Source organism: Nuphar pumila, chromosome 10 (assembly GCF_984573655.1).
Source record: "Nuphar pumila chromosome 10, dmNupPumi1.hap1.1, whole genome shotgun sequence".
NCBI lineage: Eukaryota > Viridiplantae > Streptophyta > Magnoliopsida > Nymphaeales > Nymphaeaceae > Nuphar > Nuphar pumila.
This window is the reverse complement of record NC_143258.1, coordinates 93,161,155-93,184,391: the sequence shown is the minus strand read 5'-3', so window position 1 is coordinate 93,184,391 and position 23,237 is coordinate 93,161,155. Positions and strand designations below refer to the sequence as shown.

Genomic DNA, 23,237 nt, shown 5'->3' with positions numbered 1-23,237 from the left:
CTTTCGAATGATTGCGATTTTTATTCCTCTCTATTCTCTCGCTCTCTTGCACTCTCAGTTATCAAAGCTTTCGCAACGGCAAGCGAGTGAGCAGAAGGCTTGCGGCAGTAAGGAAGGACGCGCCGCACTGGCCTATTGAAGAAGTAGTCCCAAATCCTTTTAAAAAGCATACCTGCATATTTTTTTTGCATAATGCAAACCTGTAGATGTGTTTATCATTATTTATTTACTAAAAACTATGCTTTGGAATGAATCAAGTGAATAAGAAATCTTGATTTTTAGTTAATCAATTTTTTGGTGTAATATGTTGATTTATTGTGGAGCTAGAAACATATTTAAAAATAAAAATTGTTTAAACTAATACATGTTTTTACTAAGTAAAGCATAGAGATAGTATCACCGGATTTAGATTAAACAAAAAACACATGCAAATATGTTTTGTAGAAGGGTCTGGGATGTTCTAGAAGATAAATGGTCTGGAAGTTACACATACCTATAATCCCTTTGTTTTATTTCATTTAAACTCTTTCTTCCTGGGCCACCATGTTGCCTATGTCCTAGCTATCTAGTCAGCAAGCATACTGTACTTTTTCCATTGAAACAATTTCAAAGATGGGAAATAAGACATTTTTCCCCCTTTTTTTTATGATGAGGAATCCACCAGAATTGGGTCGTGGTGGTGAACCCTGGGAGAGTGAACCAGCCCTACAGTGCTGCTCCATACTTGTCGCATGTTTGATCCGAGAAGGGCCTCCAAACATCCCGACACTCGCCGTAATCAACTCGGCAACCCCCATGAAAACTCCAACTCTAACTATAGCTAGCTTGTCCACTCAGCAAACATGATGTGCATACGGTTGAAACTACATTCAGAGATGGGGAAGTGACAGTCTGACAGTCTGTTCAAGAGTCCAAACACCAAACAGTTCAGTGATAACTGACTCCACCATCATTCTTAAGTGGCAATGCAGCCTTAGAAAACATGTTTAGTCTGCATGGCTATTGGCACAAGTACACACGTCTAGCCCTATACCATGGAAAAATAACTAGATTCTGTCACTGTGCCCCATTCGGTTACCCAAAATCAATAGCTTGCACACTGCCAAACAACCACCCACGAGAACTTTAACAATCTGAAGGCAGTCAGGGGAAGGCCTGATAGCACCGCCCAAATCATCCCATGAATGGCTCCATGGCCTCATCGAGTGGTCATCTTGTGGTCAACCTTGCCAGAGCTTGGATCCAATGCCTCCTCTCACAGGCTTACAGCAGCATATAGTTAAAGAGCTGGTGCACTTTATACCCATTAGTGCTGCTCACACTTTTAGAAGATGCACATGCCCAACATAACCCTGCGGGTGACCTTTTTTATATTTTACCTTTTTTCCGTCTGATAGGCAAGCTGGGGACTACCTCTGTCAGTTTCCGAACTGAGACCTATCATTATGATAGTCCAAACTAAACATCCAGCTATCCTATTCAACCAACTGATGACCGTCTTTACGCATTAAAAAACAGCTGGTTCTCCACAACTAGCGGCCATAAGGTGACATTTCCATACTGGTATTCTAATGCAAAAGATGCATCTCATAATTCTAATCCAAGTTAGGCTATTTTCGGAGCGGGATTTGGGAAGGAGATGAGAAGGGAGATGGGGATGCAGTGAATCTCGTGGATTTGGGAGATAAGAGTGGCGTGAGAGTGGAGTCTCATACCCATTTTCATTTCCACTCCCATCACACCTCTTATCTCCGCACTAACTCCGACTCCCAAACAGAGCCTTAGAGAATTGCAAATTTAATAACTCAACTGCTAATTGTGTAGCCTTTCTCGTGCTTACAATAATCTAAATCCTCATGCCAAAATACAATTTATTTATTATTGAATATACATTCAGTACAAGGCAAAAAAAGAATTCAGATGAATACTGCCATTCAATGGGCTATGAATATCTTGATCTCACCAGAAAAACTCAGAATAAATAGCCTGATTTGATCTGCACAGGCTGCTAGCTAGCTGAATACAAGAATTTTAGTCTGTAGAAAAATAAAATTATTTTTAAAATGTACAGACAAATAAGCAGCTGATCTGATGCACAAGCTCAGCTCTGAACCTTTTCCATGCAGTGTTGATTAAGCCACGAAACAATATCTTGTAGTACACAGAATATAGACTCATCTGATTCACCTTCAAGTATTGCATGATATGCACCCGCATAGAGGATAAGCTTCTTGTCTTGACTAACTGCCTTTTCATATAAAGCCTTGCTCACAGAGGGATCTGTCACAACATCTGCCTCACCATGTAATATTAGTAGTGGCAATGAAACCTGACAAAAAAATAGTCATCAGTCCCATCATGTCCATCTTTTTGCACATGCGTATTTGTACATATTCATGTGTAGTGTGTGTGTGTGTGTGTATGCGTGTCTGTATGAGAGAGAGAGAGAGAGACTTCTTCCAGATGATGTTCAATCTCTTGGGTAGTCCTGAGCAACTCAACAGCACTTCGGAGGCGTGGTTTATCTTTGTATGAAATCACATTATAAATAACCTGGTTTTAATTAAAATTTTAATAGTTAAATCACTTATTCAAACTGGACATATTCTTATATTTGGGCAAAAAAGTTAATTCAGAAGCTCATGTATACAGGCGCATAATAGTATCAAATTCTAACTAACCAATTTTCTTTTTTTCTCATCTTTGAATGCCATATCTGCTAAATTTTTCATGGGAACCAATTTTTGCTTTGGGAGAAAGTTGGAGATTCCAATCAGCAGCTGCTTGACCAGCCAATGAGGAACCATGTCATCTGCAATCTAGAACCACGCATCTTAGCCATAAATGTATCATATTGACAACTCATTCAGGTCTAAAAGCAATACATAGCTTAAATTGATTACTTTGCACATTGGAGCAATAAGAATAGCACCATCCCAAGCGTGGGACTGCCTCAAGTGTATTTTCAAGGCAACTGCACCACCCATAGACTGCCCAAGCAAAAACCATGCAAGGTTGCGGTATTCTGGATTCTCTGCAAAAGATATTAGAGTTTAAGCTTACAAAAGCAAAACTAGGTAGGAAGTCAAATGCATAATCTGCCACAACATTGTGAATGAAAATTGTAGTATGTGAGGATCAAGACAACAGGCACAACATGAAGGTACACATCCATTGCACACATCCAAGTTTCTTACCAGCTATGTTACCCAGACACTGATACGAGTTTCAATGTTGGACATGATTACAAAGTATCAGATACATTGAACTTTAAAAATGTAGATATGCAGCACAACCACACAAACACACATGCAGGTATAAGTATTAAATACAAAAAATCAAGTTACAAATCCTTCTTTTATAGACAAAAAGAGACAAAAGATAGATGGATAAAGTGTGAGAAGAGGACGGGGGAGGAGGTGAAATCAGATAAAAACACACAAAGAAGGTTATCATTTCTCAGTTAGAGACTGAGAAATCCACTTGTCATAGCATGAAGTGATGCATGAGATAGAAAGAGGAAAAAGAATGAGAGAGAGGAAGCCATGCCGAAATCGGAAAAAAAAAGTCATAAAAAATGAAGAAATAGGCTGATTGCAAAATTCTTTTAAGTTCAGATGGAAAATTGCTAACCACTTTCAGGAAATAAAGCTCAAAGGTGATTAAAGGCCACTGTTGTGCATTACATTACCAATACCCAAGAAAAAAAATGTAGCTTATAAAGCATCGGCAGACACTAATTTTTGAAATGTCTATACACCACAGATGGCGTGTTGAACACGTGACACGCCATGTCTAACATGACCAACAGTGTTTGACACTTGGAAGTTAGAAGATAATCCCCTGGCCTAGTGGTAGGATGGCATCCTGCTAATCATAAGAGTTAGGGTTCGAGGATTGGTAGGGGAAGATTAGAGAAGTTAGAAGATAATCGTTTTCAAGCTATGCCAAGAAGTGGTTAGTGTGGACGTCAATCTCGAACACAACTAGACACAAATATGCCATACCTCTAGGAGTGTCCAGGTAACATAGCTTACCAGGAAAGGTCTTGGACTAAAAAAAAAAGCATTAGTCTTTCAACATAAATTGATTTTTTTTTAAAAAACCATTAGAATGTTCAAAAGGAAAGCTCTGAAGAAATAAGCAAATGAAGTACATGATGAAAGGGGGAGAAACAATGAGAAGAATAATGCTCAATATTGTTGAGCTTCTCGTTTTCTTTTCTTTTTTTATAATAAAGATGTGTTAAGGCAAGACTGCCACCAGTTCTTTAACTGCAAATAAATGCAATGCTCAATTGAGAAAAGTAGAAGAAACATCAGGTTTGAGCTAAGGTAGTCAGATCGATGGCACCCAGGATGAACCTCGGTCAAGAAGGTGATGATTGGTAGAAATTATGCTTTATTTGTTTCAAAGGAACATTTTCCTTGCTGTTTCTTTTTCCTGTTTTTTATAGTTCAGTTTCAGGGTTGAAGAAGTCCAATAGTATGTACCCTTGTTCTCTTTAAATAGCGCGTCAAGGCCAGTTCTGTTCTTCAACTCAAACACCAGATTTAAAGCTCTATATTAGAAGTTATGTGCGCTGTGAAAATAAATAATTATGCTATCCATGGCTAGGTCTGGGAAACGGGTTGTTCGGCTTGTGTTCAGCATTTAAACTTGTGAAATAGGCTCGGCAAGTTGAATGCAAATAATGGGTGTTCCGCTTTCTCAACTCGTTAACTAGTAATAAATATATTTTCTATATATCTTATATCATGGTGTTGATGGTTCGAGTGTTTGTCTTGTAAGCAATAGGCTTAGAATTCAAATCCTATTGCTTATAGCTTTAAAACAACGTAATTTATTTTGTTAATGAGCCAATTTGAGGTTGGTTCAGTAAGTTTAGAATCTAAATTTAATCATTTTCAATTTTAAAAATTATATATATTTTAAATGAGCCAGCTCGAGCTTAGCTCGTTTAACTCAGTCTTGCCATAAGCTTGAGCTTGGCTCGGCTTGCCACAAGAACGAGCTGAGCTTGAGCACCCTCTTTTCAGTTTGTTTGGCTCATTTACCAGTGTATCGACGGCTGTCCGACGACCACTAAGTTTCATTGCTTTGGCGTTCTGTTCTTTGGGTTTGATTTCTCCATATGTATTTTGATATCAGCAGAGGTACAGATATTCACAGAAAATCGTGCATATAATATTTTGCACAAATGTCCTGAGTAAATTCTTTAGGTCTTTCTTGAATTCAGACTTGGGACATGCAGCAACTTTTGGGTGAAAAGTTCTCACAAGGTTCTCCTGGGACTGCTATAGCTGAGGCTTATGCATCTTTGAATGGCAACTATAGAAGAATCGTGTTCATATGCTTCATGTAAGGCTTAGAGTCTTATACTTGGTGCACCTGATGGTGCTACAGAATTTTTGCATTTGACCCATAGCAGGACTATGGGGGGACTATGTGAAAAGAAGCCATCTTTCATATTTGGTTTTGGATCTTAGATCCAGATCTAATCCATGTTCATTATGCCACACATTCATTAATGGTTAAATTGTAATTTAGGTCTATTGTAAAAGGGTATTTTGGTACCCTAATCTTTGTATTAAACAAATACATAATGGGAAGTCTGATGGGCTGATTCCTGTGAGTGGAATCTTGGCTTTCTACAGCAGCATACATTCTCCCTCTCATTCTCTCTCTATTCATGTGATTGAATATTAGACTCTGTGATTTCTAACATGGTATCAGAGCAGCAGATCCAGTCTCGGAGATCACGACTTCCTTGTGATAATCAAAATCGAGATTCATGTCTCTTCCTAAGATAATTCTTTTTCTTTTATCCGTTTCATCTCTTCTTTTTCTTCTCCTTATCGTCTTTACCAAACCTTTCTTTCATTCTTCTTTTAATTCCAAATCAGATCTCGGTAAGACTATCTATAAATCTCGGATTTGTTCACGTTATTTGCTTGAAATCGTGGCTTTACTCTTTTTCCCAATTCTGTTCTCTCCTAGGGTTATTTCATATCGTTCAACCCTATTTTTTTGTCATCTTGTCCCTCTGAAGTCATTACTCTTCCTTTCTTCTGTCGTTTCCTGATCCAGACGTGATCTCACAATAAAAAAAAATCACGTCAGATCAGATCCTGATCCAGACGTGATTCCAAAACAGAAGAGGGTCACGTCAAACCTTGTTTTCCTTAAATTTCCTTTTCTTTATTTTCATGATCAGTCTCTTCTTTGCTGTTCGTCTTTGTTTTCCTGATCAGTCTCTTCTTTGCTGATCATCTCCTTGAATTTCCTTTTTCATTCCATTGTGATTCAGAAAAACATGGCATTTCTAAAGTGATGTGCTCAAGACTGGTTGAACATCGTTCAGATCAGATTTTACAGCAAGGTCTGGTTTATTGCCTCAGGTTTACAGATCGCCTGAAATATTAAAAAAAAAAAGGAGGCAGAAGATTTTATTTGAAATCAAATTTCTGTTATGAATCTCTTCTGAATCCAACAGATTTTATTTGCGACTGCATTTTTGTTCTGAATTCATTCTTCTTTTGTTTTCATTCTTTCTTGAATTTCAATTTTCTTCCTCTTTAGAATATAGATTCGTTTTCTTCTCAATTTGTCATTTCCTCAAGTTTTCTTAGTCAACTCGTGTCTAAGAAACTGAACAACTCCAATTTCTTAACCTGGACAGATCATCACGTTCATAAGAAGTCAGGATTTTTCTGAACATCTGGATGATTCTATTCTTGTTCCTCCGGAGTTCATATCATAAGAAGACAAGAATGGTAAGGGAGAATCTTCTGTTACATGTGTCAGAAATCCAGAGTATGTATCTTGGATGAAACGAGATCAGGCGTTGGTTGCATATATTACTTTTACACTGTCACAAGAGGTGCTTGTGGCAATTCCAGATGACTGTTCGGCTATGGAGTTATGGGACAGACTGGTTTAAACATATTCTCAAGTTTCTTAAGCCAGGGTAATATTTTTAAAGAAGAAATTTCAAATGCTGAAAAATGATTCCATGACCATCATGGAATACTTGAACAAAATAAAAACTATTACAGATCAATTAGCCATCATGGATTGTGCAGTTAGTGACAAAGATATGGTGCCGCAAACTTTGAGTGGGCTGGGACCTGATTATCATATTATTGTTACTTCTTTATTGTGTCTACCAGATTTACATACATTTAAAGATCTGCGTGCCAAGCTTTTCAATAATGAGATGACCTTGAAGGAATTTTCTGAAGAGACTCATGTTCACGTTGGAGTACAAGATGTGCTTGCCACAGGGGTTACTTATGGTCGAGGACGTGAAAGGTATGATTTTCGAGAAAAGGGAGGTCAAGGAAGGAATGGACAAGGAAGTTGTAGAATATTACCTACACCCAACATACCTCCTAATTTGTAGAGGCAAAGGACAATTCCCATATGTTTTCTATGCAACAAAAGGGGACATATCAAGGCTAACTGCTGGTTTAACCCTCAACATAGAGGAAAATCTCTGCCAATAGAGACAAGAAAAAGGACAAATAATTCGAAGACAAGTGGTGAAGTAAAAGAGTTGTTATTGTCAACCTTAGATGAATTAAAACTAAAACAGAATGATCAAAGCACTTGGTATGTTGATTCCAGAGCAGTGACTCATGTTACTAGTGATGTTGGTAAGCTCCTAAGAGTTCCTTATGTTGGTAGAAATAGTATTGTCACTGGGAATGAATCTCACCACTCTATTTCTTGTAACGAAGTATGCGGAAAGATAAAGAATGCTAAAAAGGAATTCACAATGGACAAATACACAAAGGGGATAATAGCCAAGTCCACTATGAGACAATACATACACAAGCTTTAAGAAAAGCACAAACTAAAATATAAAATCTCTTGATTGAGAGAGAGAGCACTAAGGCTTAGAAAAAATACAAGGGGTTTCACCCCTATTTATACACTCGAAGGGATTCAAAAAAGGAGGCCAAAAGGTCGTTGGGGGCCCCAACGACTCTATTGTGGGGCCCCTCTTTGGCGTGAAATACAAAAAAAAAACAGAAATAAAATAAAAAAGAATATAATTATTTAATAAAATAATTATAAAAAAGACTATAATACCCCTATTGGGTATTATAGTATTATATATATATATATATATGTATTAATACATATGATTTAACACCCCCCCCTCAAACTTTATGGGGAGATGATCGAAAGTTTGCCAAGGAGAAACATGAAGCGTGGAGCAGGAAGTGCTTTAGTGAAAAAATCCACTAACTGATATTCTGATATGACATATGGCAGTGTAACTGTTCCACATAGATACTCATCACGAACATAGTGGCAGTTCATTTCGATATGTTTGGTTTGTTCATGGAAGGTGTGATTGTTGGCAATATAAATGGCACTTTTGTTGCCACAACAAAGCTTTGAAGCTCCAGTAATGTCAACCCCCATATTTTTTAGAAGACTTTGAAGCCAAACAAGTTTCATTGTAGTGGTTGTCATAGCCCGGTATTCAGCTTCAGTAGAGGATAATGAGACTTTATGTTGCTTCTTGCATCTCCAAGCAATTAAAAAATCTCCTAAAAAGACATAAAAGCCAGTAGTTGAGATTCTATCATTGGGGTTACCTCCCCAATCCGCATTAGTATAAGCAAGTAAATTTAATGAAGAAGAAAAGGATAGAAATAGTCCTTTAGTTATGGTGTTTTTGATGTATCGGATGACCCGGAGCACGACACTCATATGTACAGTTGTAGGAGCATGCTGAAATTAACTAGCAGAGTGAACAACATGAGCGATGTCAGGTCTGGTGATAGTCAGATATGTGAGAGATCCAATGAGTTGTCTATAGGATGTGGGATCCTCTAGAAGAGCCCCATCCTCCAACCTTAATTTGGCATTTATGACTTCTAGAGTCTCCACCTTTTTATCATCTGAAATGCCAGACTTAGTACATATATCTGCAACAAGCTTCATCTGTGACAGAATATATCTTTGAAAAGAATATACAACTTCAATACCAAGAAAATATTTAAAAAAACCTAAATCAGACATCTCAAAGCTATCTTTTAGCATATTTTTAATATTAACAATACTATCTTGATCATTTCCTGTGATAATCATGTCATCAATATAAAGTAATAAGATAACAATATTAGTACCTATACTTTTCACAAAGAGAGCAGTGTCAGTATAACAGGAATGAAAGATATCACTAAACCGATCATACCAAGCCTTGGGGGCTTGCTTAAGACCATATAAATCTTTTAAGAGTTTGAGGGTTTGACCTTGTCCAATGTTAACTCCGAGCGGTGGATCCATATATACTTCTTCATTTAGATTTCCATTCAAAAATGCATTTTTCACATCGAGTTGATATATAGGCCATTTTTTGGTTGATGCGATAGCTATTAAGGTTCTAACACTTGTCATTCTGGCTACAGGGGCGAATGTTTCCTCGTAGTCAATTCCATATTCTTGCGAATATCCCTTAGCCACTAATCTGGCTTTATATCTTTCTAAGGATCCATTGTTTTTGGTTCCTTAAATACCCATCGGCATCCAATAGATTTTTTATGTGACGGCAGTTTGACTATTTTCCAAGTATTAGCCTTTTTCAAAGCATCTAATTCTATTTGCATGGTTTCAACCCAATGTGGTATTGTTTTGGCTTGATTATAATGAGTAGGTTTATAATATGAATGTAATGTTATCAGACAAGCACAATAATTAGGTGTAAGGGACTCATATGACACAAACCTATTAGGTGAAATTGATTCACTAGAAGATCTCCTAACAGGGGTTTCTTCTAAAGATTCAGAAAGTTGAGAAAATTTCTCCAAGGCACTAATAGGCCTTTCTTGGTCTCTTCGGGTATACACATTAATATTTTCATTACTGATATCACCACCATATGGTGATATTTTAATATTGGATACATCACAAGTATCCTCTATATTTTCAGGATGAGTCATAGAATCATCACATATATCATCTATAAGGTCATGTAAAAACATGTAGTCAATTTCATTTTGTTTTTCAAGGTTTTCAAATTCATTCTTATCTTCCAAAAAAGTTACATCTTTTGACACATATAGTTTGTTATTTTTTAAATCAAAGCATATATAGCATTTTTTATTTTCCCCATAGCCCATAAACACACATTTAATCGCCTTTGGGGATAACTTATCTCTCTTATATAAGAGGACAAAACATTTACAACCAAAGATGCGAAGGCGATTGAAGTCGGGAGAAAATTTGAAAAGTTTTGCATATGGAGAGACATTCTTTATTTTAGAAGAAGGTATTCTATTGATTAAATATATTGAGGTCAAGATGGCTTCGGCCCAAAAAAAAAATGGAATATTTTTAGAGATAAGCAATGTTCTAATGGTTTCAATATGTCTATATTTTTTTTTGCTAGTCCATTTTGTTGTGGAGTTCTAGGGCACGGTTTTTTATGATAAATTCTATTTTGTTTTAAATAATTTTGAAATCTGGTAGACAAATATTCTCTACCGGAATCGGATCTAAGAATGGATATATTACTTTGAAATTGATTTTTCATTTTTATATGAAACTCTTTAAAAAAGGAAAACACTTTCGATTTATGACTAAGAAAATAGATCCAAACATATTTAGTGAAGCCATCGATGAAAGTGACATAGTAAGAGTAACCACCTTTAGACATAACTGGAGATGGACCCCAAACATCTGAGTGCACCAATTTAAAAGGTCTTTTAGAAAGAAATGTTCTAATTGGAAATGGAATGGACTTCGTTTTCTCAAAAATGCAATCTTTGCAATTAATGTCTTTTTCCTTACAAAAATTGTTTTCAAATGAAAAAAGATACATTTTTTAATAACTTGGATGTCCAAGTCTTTTATGCCAAGTTTCAATACTTTTATCTTGGACATAAGTACAAAAAGAGTTTGTAGGAAGGTTTAGATGATCCATATAGTAGAGATCCCCCTTTCTATGGCCTTGCCCAATCCGCTTCTCGAACTGAAGATCCTGCACAAAGCAACCATTAGATGAGAAAGATATTTCACATCCATGGTCGGCAATTTGGGAAACCGAAAAAAGATTCAAATTTAACTTTGAAACAACTCTTACTTTTGGAACAAAAAGGTTTCGAGAATTTTTAGAGTTAAGTGTTACAATGCTTGTGATTTTTAAAAAAGTCCCATCGGCCAGAGAAACACATGAACCTTTTGAATTGGTGCATACATCGGTTAAAACATTTTTATGAGGGGTCATATGAAAGGATGCTCCGGAGTCTAAGATCCAAGAATATGTACCAGGTGATAATGTAGACGCAATGACCACACCCGATGTGGAGGAAGTGGCTTTGAGAATTTGTTGTAGATCCATAGATATTTGACCAAGTGTTTCTTTGAGGTCTCCACTCTTGCCTTCATCTTCTTTGTTGGTGGTAGATTCTTCAAGAGAAGCCACCTTAGGCTTGAATGTTCCATTTAGCTTTGGGCAAGCAGGTTTGATGTGACCCGACTAATAACAATGATGACATACAATCATCTTTCTTCCTCTACTATAGTTTCCTTATTTTCCAAAGTGTGGTGGTTTATAGGTTTTGACATTATTGTCGGGTTTGGATACGGCAAGCACTTCATCAATATTCTTACTCATGTCAAGCCGAGTTTTCTCTTGTGTGATTTCGGCTATGGCATCTTCTATTGGAGGAAAAATAGATCTATGGAGAAGTGATGACCTCACTTGCTCAAATTCAGAACATAGTCCAAACAAAAATTGAAACAAACGATCTTGTTCCATTTGTTTTTGTCTTAGTTCAACATCCTCCATAACAACCCATTTTGGCTCTAAAAGAGCCAACTCATCCCATAGTGGGTTTAATGCATTACAGTAATCTTGTATACTTGAATCACCTTATTTGGTGGTTCTAATTTTTTCTTGCAAAAAATATGCTCTTGCAAGGTCTTTTTGGGTATACATACCCTTCATAAAGAACCAAGCCTCATTGGCTCGACGGAATTTAGCTATATTTGCACATACCTTGAGTTCAACATTATTCATGAACCAAGCAAGGATCTTGGCGTGATTGTTTTCCCAATCTTCAACTTTCCTTTGGTGGTCTTCAATGGCTTTGAGATGAGCATCTCCTTCAAGAGCCTTTTCTTGGTCTCCTTCAATCTTAGTGAGCTCTAATTGAGGTTCCGGAATATAACCCATTACATAGCCCCAAAGTTTCTTACCTTTAAGGTTGTTCTCCATTGTCGATGCCCACATCATGTAGTTCTTTCCATTGAGCTTGAAGGATAGGTCAATTTTGGATTCCATGATGCCACCAAAGTGTGTGAAGAATAGAGACAATGAATGTAAAGATGAATATCACGCCTTGGCTTTTATGAACCGAATGGCATTGATACCATGTAACGAAGTATACAGAAAGATAAAGAATGATAAAAAGGCATTCACAATGTCCAACAATGGACAAATACAAAAAGGGGATAATAGCGAAGTCCACTATGGGACAATACATACACAAGCTTTAAGAAAAGCACAAACTAAAATATAAAATCTCTTTATTGAGAGAGAGAACACTAAGGCTTAGAAAAAATACAAGGGGTTTCACCGCTATTTATACACTCAAAGGGATTCAAAAAAGGAGGCCAAAAGGGAGCTCCCAAAGAGTCATTGGGGGCCCCAACGACTCTATTGTGGGGCCCCTCTTTGGCGTGAAATACAAAACAAAAAAGGAAAAAATAGAAATAAAATAAAAAAGAATATAGTTGTTTAATAAAACAACTATGAAAAGACTATAATACCCCTATCAAGAGTTATAGTATTATACATATATATATATGTATTACTATATATGATTTAACATTTCTCATATTGGAAACTCTGTTATTCCTATGTCAAAATCCTCTCTCAGTCTCTCGAATGTCAACCACGCTCCTAATATCAAGAAAAATATTGTTTATGTTTCAAAGCTTGTTGATGATATTCTTTTGAGAACACAGAGATTCTTTAACTTATAGTAACTCCAAGCATTTCTTAGACACGTTAGATGTCGAACTCTAAACTATGTGACAAGTACATTTCCATATTAAATAATAAAACAACTCTTTATGCCTATGTGATTAGGTTTGGAAATATATTAAAAGATAAAACAATGCTTATGTGACTATGTGCTTATGTTTTGAATGGGGATTGAACATAGTTTAGAATTTTTGTGATTTATTGCTCTTTGATGAATTTGGTTGATCTTTTGATAAGTGAGCCTTCATATGCCACATGCGTTGTTTTGAGATTTGTAAACACTGGAGCATGTCTCCATTACAAGCAAAGAAGGAATACCCTATGTTGCCAAGAAGTTCTAATTAGTTAGAGGACTCATGGCTAGACACAGAAATTGATATAAATGCAATTGAACATCTACTTATTGAAGAGTTGACAAAACATCTACGGTCACAAAGAAAGTGTAATGTAAGTGCATGTGTTATTACTTTGTTTTCTGCCTTTGTGTTATTTTTTCTTCTTGAAAACGAGTTCAAAAATGCATATGGCCCTTGTTTATATTTAATAATTGTGTGCCATCTTAGTATATCAAATTTAATGTTGTTCTTATATAATAGTAAATATTCTTGTATGATTCAATTATATTTAGTGTAGTCTAATCTAATATTGTTTGCTACAGATGTCAACATATTCATGACGAGGACGTGATCGTTCTCCCTCCCTCAAGATCGGTTCACCACCCACCAACCAGGGTGAACATAGCAATGATCAAATTCAGATCACAAGTGGATGATACTTCAAGGGAAGAAAAGGTAAGAACCCACGTACCACAGGTCACTGTAGCTCCAGAGTCGTCCACTACGGCCTTAGGTAAATATTAATCCAGTATTTCTTTATTATAATTAAAAATTTATTATTGTCATTCCTATTATATTTTTTTTTGTTTTTTACTACAAATTAGGAACTGCAGAATCCTCCCAGAGCAAACGTGGGAACAAAAAATGTATAATCCAACAAAGGCAAATCAAGTAATGAATGGCATCAATAACTATCAAGCTTGGGACGCAAAGAGTAGTGGGCGAGGGCTCCTCAGTATTCTCTAAGAGGCTTTCATGCATCATCAGGGAGCGAGTCATACTCACTCACAGCTCGTGGAATAAGGTCTCAGATGACGAGAATATGGTGTTGTGTGAGGCAATTTATATAAGTATATTGACTAACTATATTTTGATAAACAGATTAATCCATAAAAAGGGTGTTACTAACTATATTTTGATAATTTGGTGCAGAAAGAGTTTGATTTAGATAAAGATATACCTGAACATCAGTGGTGAGTAAAGAAGGAGCTTCAGCTATCATACTCAAGAGTGCGAGATAAGTTTCAAAACAATGACGTAGCAGAACAACATCCTCCCGAGGGAGTCAACTCTGAAGTTTAGAAAGGGATTTGTGTATTTTTTACCGAAGACTATTGGACAGTAAAAATTGGATGTATATTTATAAGTAAATAAATGTTCAAATTTTTAGATTTTCTTCTACTAATTGATCTTTCTTTGGTTAGCAACAGGAGACAAAAAATTCGGCGAATAGAATAAAATAGATGGTCCAATATACTAGTGGATCGTCTTCGTACCTCCAGAGGTATCATACTAGGGTAAGTTTCTTATTCGCTAAGTTTATTTTTTTTATATATTATAGTGCTAAATATGTTTAGTTATACACTGCCGGTCCCAAGCCCGGATAAAGGAGGAGGGTTGCGGTAGGCCTGTGACAGCCAGCATAAAAACTGTCATATCCTATGAAAATGAACCAATATGAGAATTTCGTTGGGGCGTTCCCTACTGAGCGACGCGCTGTACTCTCTAGGCCCGGAGGCAGTGATAAATGTGCAAGGGTTGCTAGGTCGTCGCCCAGAAGCGACGCGTCACACCGGCGCCCGGGTGTGGTGTCAAATAGGCAAGGGTTCCCTCACTTTGTTGGACGGGTGGGGGTAAAGAAGTTAGTCCAAGACCATAAAATTAGGTTAGCCACTTGGAACATAGGGTCTTTAACTGGTAAGTTGGTAGAGTTAGTAGATGTTATGTGTAGGAGAAAGATTGATATTTTATGTCTTCAAGAGACCAAATGGGTAGGTGAGAAAGCTAAAGTGATAGAACCTTGGGGATATAAGATTTGGTATACAGGAATAAATAGGAATAGGAATGGAGTAGGGATTGTTATGAGTCGTCAGTTTATAGATAATGTAGTTGAGGTCCGTAGGAAGGGTGATAGAATTTTACTTATTAAATTAGTATTAGGTACGGATATTATTAATATTATTAGTGTTTATGCACCTCAAGTAGGTTTAGATGATTCCATTAAGCATCAATTTTGGGAAGATTTAGATGGAGTAGTACAAGAGACATCTTATGAAGAAAAGCTTTTCATCGGCGGTGACCTTAATGGACATGTAGGCATTAGTAGGGATGGATTTGAGAATATCCATGGAGGCTATGGTATAGGAGAAAGAAATGAAAGTGGAGAAAGGATTTTAGATTTTTGTTTGTCCTATGATATGATCTTAGCAAACACTTGGTTTAGGAAGAGGGAGTCTCACCTAGTAACATTTAAAAGTGGGGTTAATACGAGTCAAATAGATTTTTTTCCTACTTAGAAAGAGAGATAGGGGTTGTTGCATCGATTGTAAGGTTATACCAGGAGAAAGTGTAGCTACACAACATAGAGTCTTAATTTTAGATCTTAGAATTAGACAATGCCGCAAAAGGGATAGACATAGGATAGATCCTAGAATTAAGTGGTGGACACTGAAATGAGCTAAACAAGGAATGTTTGTAGAGCAGGTAGTTAAGGAAGTTGATTGGTGTCTCGAGGAGGATTCAGAATCAATGTGGAATAAGATAGCGGGTGGTATGAGAAAAGTAGCTAAGGAGGTATTGGGTGAGTCTAAAGGCGGTGCACCACTAGGTAAGGATACATCATGGTGGAACGAGGATGTCAAATTAGCTATTAAGGTTAAAAGAGAGTGTTATAGAAATCTAAGTAAGAGTCGTGATAATGAGAATTTGGAGAAGTATATGATAGCAAAGAAGGAAGCTAAAAAAGTTGTTCGAAACGCGAGGGCTAAGGTATATAAGGAGGTTTATGACAAGTTGGATACCAAAGAAGGCGAGAAGGATATTTATAGGCTTGCAAAGATGAGAGATAGGAAATCGAAGGATTTGGGTATGGTTAGATGTATCAAAGATGAAACGCAAAGGGTTTTAGTCAAAGATGAGGAGATTAAGGAGAGATGGAAAGATTATTTTGATAAGCTATTTAATGATAGTCATGCTCAAGATCTTGGAGACTTCTCCATTCCTTTTCATGAGATAAATCGTGACTTCATGCGCAAGATTCAAAAGAAAGAAATTGCAGAGGCTTTGAAGAAAATGAAATCAAGAAGGGCAGTTGGCCCAGATGGTATACCTATCGAGGCTTGGAAATGCTTGGGAGAGAAAGGTTTAGAATGGTTGACAAATCTTTTTAACTTGATTTGGCGAACAAATAAGATGCCTAATGAGTGGAGGAAGAGTACTTTGGTGCCTTTATATAAGAATAAGGGTGATATACAAGATTGCACAAACTATCGTGGTATAAAACTCATGAGTCATACTATGAAACTTTGGGAGAGGGTGATTGAGTCTAGGTTGAGGAAGGTTGTCATGATATCGGAGAATCAATTTGGTTTTATGCCTGGAAGATCAACTATGGAAGCTATACAGCTTCTTAGACAACTTATTGAAAGATATAGAGAGATGAACAAAGATTTGCATATGGTTTTTATTGATTTAGAGAAGGCATACGATAGAGTACCTAGGGACGTTCTCTGGTGGACAATGATGAAGAAAGGTGTTTCTCTCAAGTACATTAGTATAATTAAAGATATGTATGAAGGAGTAGTAACCAATGTCCGCACTTGTGGAGGGGTGACAACCAATTTTCCGATAACGGTTGGGTTACATCAAGGATCTGCTTTAAGCCCTTTCCTATTTGCGATAGTGATGGATGAACTTACGAGATCAATTCAAGAAAATGTACCGTGGTGTATGTTGTTTGCTGATGATATTGTTTTGATTGATGAGTCTAGAGCTGGGGTTAATGCTAAGTTAGAATTATGGAGACAGACATTGGAAGCTAGAGGTTTTAAGTTGAGTAAGAGTAAGACTGAATATATGGAATGTCGGTTTAGTAAGCAACGAAGTAGTGATGGGAGTGTAGTGAAGCTTGGTGAGCAAGATATACCGGTGAATGATTATTTCAAATATTTGGGATCCATCATTCAAAAGTATGGAGAAATTGATGGAGATGTAAATCATAGGATAAAGGTTGGGTGGATGAAATGGAAAAGTGCTACTGGAGTGTTGTGCGATCGTAGAATGCCATTGCGGTTGAAGGGAAAGTTTTATAGGACGACTATTAGACCCGCTTTACTATATGGTACGGAATGTTGGGCTGCCAAGAGACATCATATTCAAAAAATGAGTGTAGCTGAGATGCGGATGCTTAGATGGATGTGTGGAAATACAATAAAAGATAAGATTCGGAACGAAGAGATACGTAAGAAGGTAGGTGTTGCACCCATTGAAAATAAGATGCGAGAGAATCGTTTACGGTGGTTTGGACATATTCGGCGAAGGCCTAATGATGCTCCAGTTAGAAGGTTGGAGAAATGGGAAAATATATTAGTTAAAAGAGGTCGGGGTAGGCCTAGGAAGACTTGGATGGAGATGATAGGAAAGGATATGAATGCTTTGAACCTCACCGAGGACATGGTGTTGGATAGAAATGATTGGAGGAAAAGGATTCATGTGGAAGACCCAAAATGAATTTCTTTTTGGTTCATATCGCTGACCCCAATTGTTTTGGGATGAAGGCGTAGTTGTTGTTGTATAGTGCTAAATATGTTTAATCTAATACATTCTTAATTTATTATTTGCAGACTGGCAAGAACCGACGGTGAGTGCGTTCTACAAAAAGATGCACACCAATTTAGATCACACAATATTCATTTGTAGCGAAGCAGAAGACACCTTTGTAAGTAACTCACACTTGTAGTGCCACATTTATTCATTTTATTTTGTACATTATCATTAGTTACTGATAATCAATTATTGACGTGCAGACGAAGCTGTAATCTATGAAGATTGAAAATTCAACATCTTCTTTACAAGGAAGCTCGTCGATGATGCAACGAGATGTTTTTGCCAAGGTTCTCATGAAGCAGTGCGAACATGTGTAGGGGATGAGTGCATTTTTCTCTCCATCCAAACCATCCTACTCTAGTCAGACCTGAATTTCATAGCTATCTACTAAGCTGAAAGCAATGCAAATGGAGGTCCAACAATTAAGAGATGAAACGGCACGAGAGAGAGAAGCAACTAGAAAGCTCACAGAGGAGATGCATGCCTTCGTGGATGCGCAAAGACAGAACCCCCCATCCTAGAACTCTTTGTTACAATTGTTACAATTAAATTTTGATTTATGTGAATATTCGAAGTGTATATGTTTGTTGCAGGCTTGAAGATGATGAAATTGAGTGTAAGGGGTTTATATTTGAAGTGTGTTTGTTGCAGGCTTGGAGATGATGTAGTGAGTTTGTATTTGAAGTGTCTTTGTTATAGGCTTAGAGAGGATATAGAGGGTTTGTATTTTTGAAGTATATGTTTGTTTTTTGAAGTGTATTTGAAGTTTTTTGTTAAATGTATATTTAAAGTGTGTTTAATGTTTGAAGATGTATGTTTCAAGTGTATATTTGAAGTGTAATGTTGTTTTTTGTTGAATGTATGTTTTAGTTGTTAATTTTAGTATATTTGAAGTTTTTGTTAAAGTGTATATTTGAATGTAAAACAAAAATTAAAACTAATTGGCAGTTTTTAATTTGCAGGTTTATAGCCTATAATGGTGACATTCCTATCTCGCCGTTATAGCCAACTTATAACGGTGAGTTAATTCTCCCTGTTATAGCCTATAATGGTGAGTTAATGCTCGCCGCTATGGGCTATAACGGCGACACAGGAATGTTATAACATATAGGTTGAGCCAGAGATGTCTTCGTTAAAACAATCTTGTCGTTATAGGCTACCTCGCTGCTATTAGTGTTCCCAGTTCTGACAACTAATCTCGCTGGTGTTGATTTACCTTTAACAGCGACCTATAAATGTCATCATTATTGGTTAACAAAGGTCATTTCTTTACAGCGACTTATCGATGAAATTTCTCGTTGTTATAGGCCAATAGCGGTGAGAAATATAGCAATAGCGGCGATAAAAAATGCCGCTATTGACCCTCATTCTTCTAGTGATTACTCCAGCCAAGGCATGCAAAGAAATTTTCGGGGACTCCCCTCCAACTTCATCTTCTTATGCCTCTTCCTCAGACAAGTCCTCTTATACCATATAAATCTGCAACATCTTGCACTTATGATTGGGGGTCCACTGCTCCTCACAATTATAGCAGAGTCCTTTTCGTCTCTAATTCACCATTTGCTCTGGCGTTAGGCGTTTCACGGCAATAAGGCCATCTAGGGACTTCTACCCTTTCATCATAGGAGCAGTACCCCTCCATTGCTCTATATCAAGTCCCTTCCCCTTCTGTCCTATTGGGGTGATACTTGTTCACTATTACGACCCCACCTTCCCATCACTCTTGTCATCTTCTCCTCCGCTATTCGAGTTGCATCGAAACACTCGAGCAGGGTCTTGGATCTCATTGCCTGGACCTTAATCCTTAGGTCATCCTTCAATCAGCCGATGAAAGCTCCTATTAATGCCTCTTGAGACTGCATTCTGCCGAATTTGAGATATAGCCATATTCAAATTGGAATAGGATGATGGGCCAAATTGGGTGGCGATGGCTTTAGAGAATTGCTCCCACATCAGTAGTCCCAATTGGGGTTCATACCTACGAAACCATTCTATGGCATCATCTTCTAAATAAAAGGAAGCAAGGGTTACCTTCTGATCATCTTGTATCCGTTGGTATTTGAAGAATTTCTCTGCCTTAAAAAGTCATCTCAGAGGATCGTCGCCAACAACTTTGGGAAGTTGACTCGGGCTGATCTAACTTGAATATCTCTAGATCGTGGCACAACGGTGTTTCTCTATGGTGTCAATTAACTTGATCCTCTTTTATTTGATGGATCACATCTTATAATTGATGATTCACCATTGAGGCACTGAATTGGTCGGTTTATAGAGTGGTTTTTAGCAGGCTGATCTCCTCCTGCAACTCCCTCCATCAGCAATGTTTGAAAACTCTATTGTTGATCTCTCACAGAGGTCTGCAACTCTTGGTGTTGGGATTGGAGCATTTCCATGTCCGATGAAATGAAACAAGATGTGCACAATCACAATGCCAACGAAGGGCTACACAAGTGCACAAATACAATATGGTCTCTAATGGACCGATAACAATCTCATAAAAGAGATATACAAAAGCACAAAACTCCACAAGAGCACAATGTAAAAATAACTGATTTTATTATCTCAGCAAATATGCTTGAAAAAACATATAATATATGGAGTGGTGAGGCTCTCACATACAATGAAAGGGAGGCAATCCAACAACAATTTGGACGGCCTCCCAACAGTCACATTGACTTACATTAAAAAAAGAGAATAAAAAACTAAACAAAAGAGACACTACAGTCCCTATTGGACTGTATTTTATTACATGCCATGAAATGACCAAAATACCCCTGATATACATACATTGTATAACTATACGTATATCAATTAGATATAAAAATATATACACTATATTTTAACACTCTCCCTCAAACTTAGGGTGAGATCACCAAAAGTTTGCTAAGAAGATACAAAAATCTTGGTAAAGGAAGAGCTTTGGTGAAAAAGTCCGCAATCTGAAACTCGAACTGAACATATGGTAAAGTAATCGTCCCATTCAGATATTCTTCTCGAACATAGTGGCTATCTATCTCAATATGTTTCATTTGTTCATGAGATGTGTGGTTGCTGGCTATATATACGGCACTTTTGTTATCATAGCATAATTTTGAAGGTTCTGAAACATCAATACTCATATCTGAAAGTAATGATCTCATCCACATGACCTCGGTAGTTATTGTAGTCATCGCTCTATATTCAGCTTTCGTGGAAGATAAATACACCTTCTGTTGTTTTTTGCATCTCCAAGAAATGAGGGAATCACCTATAAATACACAAAAACCTATAGTTGAGTGACGATTATTGAGATCTCCTCTCCAATCAGAATCAGTATAAGCAATAAGATTTAAAGATAATGAAGAGGATATGAATAACCCTTTAGATATAGTTTTCTTGATATATCGAACTATTATTAACATGACACTCATGTGAACTAATGTAGGTGCATGTTGAAATTGATTTGCAGTATATACTGCATGCGCAATGTCTGGCCTAGTAATAGATAAGTATATTAGTGATCCGATTAGTTGCCTATAAGGAGTTGGATCATCTATAAAACTCCATCTCCAGCTCTCATTTTAGCATTTATCACTTCAAAAGTATCAGTATATTTTGTATCTGTGATTCTCGAACGCGCAACAATATCAGTTGCAAACTTTATTTGAGACAAAATGTACCCTCTTGGCAAATATGCTACTTCAATTCCTAAAAAATATCTCAAAAAACCGTCAATCATATCAAAAGATTTCTTAAGCATAATCTTAATTTCTTCAATTTTCTTCTGATCATTCTCAGTGATGATCATATCATCAACATACAAGAGCAGAATAATAAGAGAGGTAGTTGTAGATCTTACAAAAAGAGCAGTGTCATTATAACAGGATTTAAATAAAAAATTCAACATAATTCCACAAAACCAATCATACCATACTTTAGGAACTTGTTTAAGCCCATATAAAGCTTTTTAAAGACGAAGAAACATTCTATTTTCAATAGTCAGGGGGAGGATCTATGTAAACTTCTTCATTTAAATTTTTATTTAAGAAAGCATTCTTAACATTTGATTGATATATAGGCCATTTTTTAATGGATGTTACTACAACTAGAGCTCTAACTGTGGCCATGCGAGCTACCAGGGTAAATGTTTCCTCATAATCTATTCCATATTCTTGGGAATACCATTTTGCAACTAATCTTGCTTTATATTTTTCTAGGGACCCGTTAATTTTTGTTTTGACTTTAAATACTCATCTCCATCCTATTGTCTTTTTTTCCTTAGGAAGATGTTGGACTTCTCAAGTATGGGCCTTGTGTAATGCATCTAATTTTATTTTCATAGCTTCTACCAATTCTTTTATGTCTTTGGCTTCTTTATAATTGGATGACTCATGATATAAATGAATTGCTAGAATACATGCCCTATAGTTTGGAGAGAATGATTCATAAGAGACAAACCTATTTGGAGGTTTATGTATTCGTTCAAATCTTCTAACACTAGTTTCTTCAATATTTGTTGGTTGAATATACTTCTCAAAAGCACATGGATACTCCCCATTATCTTGTCTAGAGTATTGTATAAGGTTATGAGTTGGTTCTCTCTCTTCACTTGGTTCATCATTTGCCCCAACATTTTCACTATCATGATTATCGATATTTTCAATATTAGACTTAGGCAATTAGTCAAACAAGAAGGCATACTCAGATTCTTCCTTAGGTTTTTCAAGATCAAATCCTTTTTCTTTTTCAAGAAAAGTTATATTTCTAGAGACATAAAGTTTATCATTTTTAGAATCATAGCATCGATAGCCTTTTTTATTTTTGGCACATCCAAGAAAAATACATTTAATAGCTTTAAGAGAGAGTTCGTTATATTTTTCAAGAAGTACAAAACATTTACATCTAAAGATCCTTAATCTTTTCAAATCAGGAGAAATTTTAAAGAGTTTTTCAATTGGAATTTTGTTTTCCAAAGTTTGAGAAGGCATTTTGCTTATTAAATAGACTACGGTGAGAGCGGCTTCGGTCCAAAACTTTTTTGGAACTTCTTTTGAAATTAGTAGAATCCTAGTAGTTTCAATAATATGATACCAATTTTTATTGAGGAGTCCTAGGACAAGATTTTTGATGCAAAATACCATGAATCTTTAGATAGGATTGAAAATCATTTGAGAGAAACTCTCCCCCCGAGTCGAAGCAGAAGATTTCAATATTTGTCTTAAATTGATTTTTAATAAGATTATAAAAATTTTTAAAACACGAAAAACTTCGGATTTTAGTCTAAGTAAATCCAAGTGTGTCTACTAAAA

General features: G+C 36.5%; 1 protein-coding gene across 1 annotated transcript in view; it reads right to left on the bottom strand.

Moving 5' to 3' along the window:
* Positions 1-1,857: 1,857 nt before the first annotated feature.
* Positions 1,858-23,237, bottom strand: part of LOC149827388 (caffeoylshikimate esterase-like) — a 40,088-nt gene continuing 18,708 nt past the window's right edge. The window contains exons 6-9 of the mRNA XM_090019331.1: positions 2,904-3,034; positions 2,682-2,819; positions 2,455-2,553; positions 1,858-2,329 (exon numbers count right to left, since the gene is read on the bottom strand). Of these exons, the coding sequence (XP_089875457.1) occupies positions 2,102-2,329; positions 2,455-2,553; positions 2,682-2,819; positions 2,904-3,034 (596 nt within the window). The 3' untranslated portion in view covers positions 1,858-2,101. The remainder of the gene's footprint in view (positions 2,330-2,454; positions 2,554-2,681; positions 2,820-2,903; positions 3,035-23,237) is intronic.